Here is an 8275-nt window from a genome sequence, read left to right on the forward strand (position 1 = left end):
AACCAGATTTAATTGTTACTGCATTTGGGTTCAGTGAGTCTGAAATAGGCACATGCTATGTGCTTAGTGTGCTAGGCACCTATGGGGGATTCAAAAGAAGCAGAAGATACGAAGAATTTATATTTTTAGTGATTACCTGTTCCTTCCTCCCTTAGGCCACTTTTGTAGCAACATTTGATGTCTCTCCCACTGCCAGCCTTGGAGACAAAATGCTCATGAAAACTAAAATGAGCAGGTGAGCCCAATGCATGGAATTTGCTCCCTCCCAGTTCATCTTTACCTCCAAACCACTCCTCTGAAGCCCCTCTCCAGATGTTTCCATTCAATTTAACAAGCATTTGTTAAGCACATACTAAGTACCAGGCACTGTGCTAGGTGCTAGTGACGCAAATTTTTTAATAGTCCTTTCCTTCAAGGAATTTACATTCTATTGGGAGTGCAACAACATTTATAAAGATAAGTAAATACAAAACAATTTGGAACTGAAGGAATCAGAAAATGATTCTTATGAGAGGTGGCACTAGGGGGTTAGACCACAAAAGGTACAGAAGAAGAGCAAAAGCATTCCAGGCATAGGGAATATGTGCAAAAGGGAACATCACTTAGGCTGGAATGACCTACCCTCTCTTTTCCTGCAGTGAAAATAACACACCTAAGTCCAACAAGACTACCTTCCAGCTGGAGGTACCAGTGAAGTATGCTGTCTACTTGGTAATCAGCAGGTATCAGCTCGCTTGGCTGCTGGCAAGACACGTGCCTTGGCATCAACTCACACTTCATACTCACAGCCTTATTTTGGCATGAAACCACTGCTTCCTTGCACTTGTCTAAATCTCAAGGTGGATTTACTCATTTAAGATCTGGACTTTTCTGGACTATCTGATGTGGAATGTTCATATCCCCAAGTAGGATGTGGCCTGAAGCCACACAGAGGAAGGAAAAGAATAGGGTTCCTGTGAAACTAAGAGGCAGCAAGAGGTGTTAGTACTATCAGGGAGGTCATAAAAGAAAAAAAAGGCAAAGCCACAGAACTGAGCTAGATTATACAAACAGCTGTGGCTAACTGGTTCTGGGACTGATATTCTGGATAAAAGAAAGTGACAAAGGGAGTGCCAAACAGACTGTGAAAGGAACTGAGAACCCAGAAAGAGTTGAAAGGAAAACTATTTTTAAAACCAACATAGTAGACCAGAGATGAGTCAATACTTCTGTCAAGTGACATAGGCTGGTGCTGCCAATCTATTTCAGGAAGGTAGGAAACTAAAAAGATTTCTAGTCTGTTTACCTTTCTGAAATTTGGGTGTTGGGACTTCTTTTTTTAGGGATTATCTATCTGGTTTGGGCTCTACGGGATGTTGGGATTCTCATGATGGAGAAAAGAGAGGGTGTAGTGCAGGGTAAAGAAGCCTGTGTTAGCTGAAAACAAAATTGCAGAATTTTTGTAATCCATACAGCTAAGTGAGACACCTAGGTGGTACAGTGGATAAAGCAACATGCCTTGGAGTCAGGAAGACATGAGTTCAAATCTGGCTTCAGACACTTACTAGCTGTATGACTCTGGGCAAGTCATTTTACCCTGTTTGCCTCAGTTTCCAATCTGTAAAGTGACTGGAAAAGGAAATGGCAAAGTACTCTAGCACCTTTGCCCAGAAAACCCCAAATGGGGTCATGAAGAATCATACATGACTGAACAACAGCACTTTTTGAGTTTTTCTGTAAGGCTGGTCTAGGTTAATCATCTATCTATCTGGGAACACTGGGAAAATTCCTCGTCACTCTAAAACTCAAATTCCTCAGCCACACAATGAAGAGGTTGGATTAAGTAATTTCCAAGATCCCTTCCAGCCCAGGTATTCTAGGATTCTAGGCTTCTCACTGAACACTGACTCACATCTACATATTTCTATGAATACACCAGTAAAAGGATTGTTTTTCACACCTATGGCTCCCCTCTTCAGTTGCACTACTTACAATCTATGTCCATATTGCATGCTTGTTTGCAACTCCCATTAAGCACTCAGACCTACCTACCGTTCCTAAATACCCACAGCCTACATTTACCCATTCCGAGGAGAGCCAGAATGGCATAATGGATGATAAAAGGCTGGACTTCAAACCTGCCAGCAAATCCTGAGTCAGAGTCCTCCCTTGGACACAACTAGCTATGGGCAAATTACTCAAACTTTGTTAGCCTCGATTTCTTCATCTGTAAAATGGGGATAATGATTTCTCTAGTGCCTATTTCACAGGATCATTGGGAGACTCAGATGAGACAATGCAGCAAAATGCTTTGGAAACCTTAGTATCTGTGGCGGGACTCTTGCTCCATATTGGCATGGACCATATTTCACATGTTTCTGTGTGCGCGACCAGCTATTTAATCCCCAGAGGACTGTGTTAATCCAATGTATAAAAACGTTAAGTCAGGGAAACATTTGAGGGCTTCCCCAAGACCTGCTTTTCACCAATAGTTCTTCTCTCTCCAGCAAGGAAGAATCCACCAAGCACTTAAATTTCCCTACTTCTGAGAAGAAGAAAAGCCAAGAGGTCAAGCACAGATACCCAAACTAATCTCAAACCTAACCCTGTTTGTTCAGCTTGAAGCTTATTCAGGAGTGGTGGTGTTTCTCCCATTAACACTTTCTCTTTTTCCACCAGCATTGAAGACTCCACCAAATATCTCAACTTCTCAGTTTCAGAAGACAAGCAAGTTAACATGACTGAACACAGATACCGAGTGAGGGAGGAGGGGCCCAAATCCCTGGGGATCTGGGAAAGACATAGTGACCAAGAAGCAGAGCCAAAACTAGAACGAAAAAAATGGGGCTTTGCCCCATGGCACAGACACGGGGTGGGAGTTCTTCCCTGTCTCACACTCCTCCAGAGGCACAGAGGAAAACTACCCCTTGCTCCCACTCCCAGGGTAGCATCCCTCACCCCTGTGTCCCAACCTTCCATGAGGGGGTCAGGTCTCTCTGGAGCATGGGCTACCTACCAGCTCTCAGCCTGTACATATCAGCGGTAGGACTGTCTTATAAGCCACACTGCCCCCTCCCCACTGAATTTGCTCCAGGGTCAATTTCAATGGGCTTTGGCTGCACTTAGGTACAAAATATGAGGGGTTGGGAATGGAAATAGAATCTAGTGTAAGTTGGGGGAGAGCCAAAGAGAGGGCAAGATTCAAAACATTGTTTTCTATCCTCTCTGCAGATAAATAACCTGGGACAGAGGGCTCTCCCTGTCCACATAGACTTCTGGGTCCCTGTGGAATTGAACAAGAAGTCTGTGTGGAATCTGACTAACATCACTTACCCCCAGGTAATCTTGATCAAATGCAAGTTACCTTCCAAGTCCTTTCTTTGAACTGGACCATAGCTTCCCTGTTTCTCCGACAAATCCTCCACCTCCTATTTCACACTAAAGACCTTGTCTCTGTCTGACTTTTCTCCCCCTAGGATTCATCAATTCAGTGTGCTATAGAAAGAAAAGAGCCCAGTCACTCTAACTTCCTGACCCACATCCAGAAGAGCCCAGTGCTGGTGAGGATGGACTCTAGAATGATCCCCAATTTATTAAAAGAACATAGAAGTTAAATGTTATGTTCAATGGTTGTTATTTTACCTCAGAGACACCTCTGTCTCACATCTACCTGTCCCCACTCTCTCACTTCAAACTAAACATAGGTCAATGTTATTCTGAGCCCAAACCCTAAACCTGACTCCTTCAGAACCTAGTCTTGCTCCCTCTCCAGAATTGCTCCATTGCTGTCTGTTTGAGAATCGGCTGTGATATCCCCACCTTCAAAATCCAAGAGGAGCTCAACTTCATCATTAAAGGCAATTTCAGCTTTGGCTGGGTCAGCCAGGTATGTGGGGGTGGAGGGGGAGGGTGTAGGAGCATGGCAAAGGTCATCTGAGACCACTGCCCCTATTCTACTGCTGACATAACTGAGAACCTGAGAGGTCACACAGGTGGCAAGCATTCAAGGAGAGATTTGAACCTACATCCTCTACATCAGGAGGTTCCTAACCTGGGGTCCATGAACTTGTTCTTTAATACATTTTTCAATATTTAAAGATTTTCAACATTTTAAAATTTTTAAATATTTTATTATTTATTTTATTTAAATTTTTAAATCTTTTAATTTAAATAATAAGTAAATGAAACAAATAATAAAGAAATTAATAATTTTCAGTAATAAATTTAAATAATTTATTTGAATATCTTAAATATTTAAATATTCCACTATAATTGGTTTGCTTTGCAACCTTATGTATTTTATGCATTAAAAACATTACTCTAAGAAGCGGTCCACAGGTTTCATCAGACTGACAAAGGAGTCCATGACACAAAAAAGAGGTTAAATACTGCCAACCTGGTGCCTGTGCTCTTTTCATGGCCCTCTGCTTCCTCCCAAGGGTCCTATGTCCAAATCAGCTATATGGTCCTCATTCTCAGATGTTGCTGCTCCCCACCCCAAAGCAGACACATTTTCATTGCTCTCTGACTTCCCCAGAACCAGCTACTTCAGCCTTCCTTCCTCTCTTTGGCAGACTCTGCAGAAGAAGCTGTTATTTGTGAGTTCAGCTAAAACAACTTTTGATGAATTAAAGTATTCCCAGTTTCCAGGACAAGAGGTCTTTTTGAGTACTCAGGTAACTGACCATGGAGTCAGTAAGGCCATTTCTTGGTATAATGTAAGTCGGTATTTAGTGGACTTTCTTGCTTAAGGTTGAGAGCATACAATAAAAAGTGGATTTCTCCATAGGTCTCCAGATGTTTTTATATAGGGGCAGGTCCCGGGGTCCCAAGAAGAAAAGTGGTTGGAGGCTCAGGTGGTGCACTGGACCTAGAGTCAGGGAGACCTGGGTTCAGACAGGACACTTAACCTCTGACTGCCTCAGTTTCCTCCTCTGTAAAATGGGGATAAAAATAGCACCTACCTCTCTGGCTTGTTGTAAGGCTCAAGTGAGATAATTTTTCGAAGCACTATGCAAACCTTAAAGCCTAACAGAAATGCTGGCTATTATTAATTAAGGTGATAATGACGTTTGTCAGCAAAATCTGATCCTTTCAAATGGAAAGGGCTTGCTTAGCATAGTGTCTGGCACACAATAGGCATTCCACAAATGTTGATGCATTGATTGCTTGGGTCTCCCCCAAACCAGATAGAGACAGTGGTGGAACAGTATGAAATCCACAACCCTATCCCCCTCATCCTGGGCAGCACCGTGGGGGGACTCCTGCTGCTGGCACTCATCACGATTGGACTGTATAAGGTGAGACTCCTCCTCCCCAGCCCCACCATCCCCCTCCTCCCACGCTTCTAAGTTCCCTTTACTCCTCCTGACTTGTCCTTCCTGATTTTACTTCCTTTTGTGCCACCCACAGCTTGGTTTCTTCAAACGTAAGTATAAGGACATGATGGAAGATAAAGCCGAAGAGACTGATCTGAAAAATGAAGACTCTCTGACCCCCAGCTCCTGATGCAGTCATCCCACTCTCCTAAGGATACAGCCATCCCACTCTCCTGGGGATGCAGCCATCCCACTCTCCTAAGGATGCAGCCATCCCACTGTCCTAGGGATGCAGCCATCCCACTCTCCTAAGGATGCAGCCATCCCACTCTCCTAAGGATGCAGCCATCCCACTCTCCTAAGGATGCAGCCATCCCACTGTCCTAGGGATGCAGCCATCCCACTCTCCTAAGGATGCAGCCATCCCACTCTCCTAAGGATGCAGCCATCCCACTCTCCTAAGGATGCAGCCATCCCACTCTCCTAAGCATGCAGTCATCCCACTCTCCTAAGGATGCAGCCATCCCACTCTTCTAGGGCCTGTTCTCATAGGGGTAGAATCTCAGCCCCCTCTTTCCCTGGACAAAGCTAGGTCTGAGATGAGAGCCCTTTGTCAGGCTGCTTCTACAAACTCTCCTTCATCAGCCCGGGAATGGAACTGAATCCTTTATACGACACAACCACAGGATGTGCAAAGCCTGTCATACTTCCTGGGAAACATTGTCATTTTGGCATGTTTGAATAAAACCTCTTGCCTTTGAGTCAACCCACTTTTCTTCAGTCTTGCAACTTCCCTTTTGGGGCTGGCAGGCTGGAGGGCTGGGGGACCATTATTACTGTGTGTAAATGGAGTCAGTCTTCTCCCTTCCCTTTCTAACTAGAGTGACACAGTGCCTGAATGTGGGTTTATCCTGTCAGTGTTGAGGGTCAAGAATGGGAAAGGGGAGAGTCACCAGGCACAAGGGTCCCCACACTGGGAACCAGAAATCTTTGTCTCATATAAGGATGAAGGTGTTGAATATCTCCTTGTTCTCCTCGTTGCTACAAAATTGGCATTAGTCCTAACTCCCAGTTTTCCATCAGAAATTAAAACAAAGAACAAGAACAACCAACTCCTGTGTCTGAGAAGTAGAAACAGTGAACGGAGTTCCCAGCAAAGTTGGGGAACACTGACAAACACCCACGAGGGGCTGTCTATTCTGGGATTGGAAGGGTTGGTTTTTTTTATCAGCCTCAAGGTGAGGACAAGCAATTGACTGTTTTTTTTTCACACTGGCTACCCAAAGTGAGAAGGGGGGAGGGAAGGATAAAAAGTGTGTTGGGCTGTCAGCATCAATGGTGATTTCCCATACATGGCCCTCTCTCCCAACCCCCAGGGAAGAGGAGCACTGAGGAAAACCTTTCATCAGGCCCCCAGAGATCAGGTCAGTGGGCTAGGGAGAAGACAGTAAGAGGAGATCAGTCTTTTACTTCTTTTCTTCTTAAAGGACCTTCCACCATATTTCTCTTCAGCCTAGGTAGAGATCAATAGACAAGTCCAATTCTTAAAGGTCATCAGACGATAGGATCATAGATTCAGAGCTGGAAGGAACCTTGGAGACCATTGTATCTTATTCTCTCATTTTACGTATGCAGAGGAAACTGAGGTAGAGAAAAAAGTTAAGTGATTTGCCCAGGGTTTCACAATCATAAGGGTCTGGGGTGGAATTCAAATTCAGCTCTTCCTGTCTCTAATTTCAGATCCACTATGCCATGATGCTTCAAGATTTTTCCCTGCCCTTTGTGAATGAGCCTCTTCTAGACTTTCTGAACTCAAAACCCCAATGAAACATTTCACACACACCCCCATGTGGAAGGGATGACTTTATTGCTTCTTGGGTCCCCATAATCTTACCTGTCCACCCACAACCATGGGACCCAAGGAAACTCATAGTTCTTGCTCAAAGTGTCCACATTCTGTATGGGCTTATTCTATACATGTTTCCCATTAGAATAAAAGCTCACTAGGCATGGTATTTTAGCCTAGATTACATGAACTTTGATGTTGGGATAACTTTCAATATAATTGGATTCCTTTGCAATCCTATGTATTTTGTTTTATGCTTTTAAAAACATTATTCTGAGAAGAGGTCCATAGGCTTCAACAGACAGCCAAGGTGGTCCATCATCCCCAAAATGTTAAGAATCCCTGTCCTAGAACTTAGCACAGTGCATGGCACATGGTATGTCTTTAGTAAATGCTTGTTTATTGATTGGATAATAAGAATAGTCACAATTGTATAATGCTTCTAATTTAATCCCCAAACAACACTTTTATGGCTAGGGAAACAGATTCAGAGGGAAGATGGTTTGTACCTCTATTCAACCATATGAATGAGAAAAGAGGAGGTTTGTCATAGCCAGGAGTAGTCTTGCAAGTAGGCTCCATGTCTTGAGAGATGCCAGGAGTGATCCACAACATCTCCCCTACCCTGCCTACCATGGTGCTTGAAATTCCACTTAGACATTGAATCCCTTAAGTCTTGAAGGCCTTAGGGTCCTAGGTGTCCCCTGTTAAAATATAAATATTAAGCCATTTTCAGTTCTGAAGAGGGTAGTAAGAGGAGGTTTGCTGATCATAGGTACAAACTGATCCTCTAAAATGGTATTGGAGAGGGTCAGGGCCAAGATGGCAGAGAAAAGCCAGGGATTCACCTGAGCTCTCTCAGATTCTCTTCCAAATAACTTTAAATAATGCCTCAAAACAAATTCTGGAGTGGCAGGACCCACAGAAAGATGATGTGAAACAATTTTCCAGTTATTGCACCAGGAAGGGAGTAAAATGCAGCCCAGCACAGGCCACACTAATGCAAGTCAGGCAAATTAGTAACAAGACTTGGGAGGGGAGGAGGGTGACTGAATCAGCAGCAGCAGTGGCCTCCACAGCCACTGGGGGTTGGACAACTGGTCATAAGGAGATAACAGGAGTCCCTTTTGCT

The 8275-nt window shown here is 43.9% G+C and overlaps 1 protein-coding gene across 1 annotated transcript in view; it reads left to right on the forward strand.

The window, feature by feature from the left end:
- The window catches only part of LOC118849858 (integrin alpha-D-like), a 30084-nt gene extending 24016 nt beyond the window's left edge, over window positions 1–6068 (forward strand). Inside the window, exons 22-30 of the mRNA XM_036758910.1 lie at window positions 156–235; window positions 639–722; window positions 2659–2737; window positions 3211–3318; window positions 3456–3539; window positions 3752–3865; window positions 4554–4655; window positions 5169–5279; window positions 5392–6068. Coding sequence (XP_036614805.1) covers window positions 156–235; window positions 639–722; window positions 2659–2737; window positions 3211–3318; window positions 3456–3539; window positions 3752–3865; window positions 4554–4655; window positions 5169–5279; window positions 5392–5487 — 858 coding nt within the window. The 3' untranslated portion in view covers window positions 5488–6068. The remainder of the gene's footprint in view (window positions 1–155; window positions 236–638; window positions 723–2658; window positions 2738–3210; window positions 3319–3455; window positions 3540–3751; window positions 3866–4553; window positions 4656–5168; window positions 5280–5391) is intronic.
- Window positions 6069–8275: the final 2207 nt, after the last annotated feature.

This window comes from Trichosurus vulpecula, chromosome 1, assembly GCF_011100635.1.
Source record: "Trichosurus vulpecula isolate mTriVul1 chromosome 1, mTriVul1.pri, whole genome shotgun sequence".
In the NCBI taxonomy this organism is placed as follows: Eukaryota; Metazoa; Chordata; class Mammalia; order Diprotodontia; family Phalangeridae; genus Trichosurus; species Trichosurus vulpecula.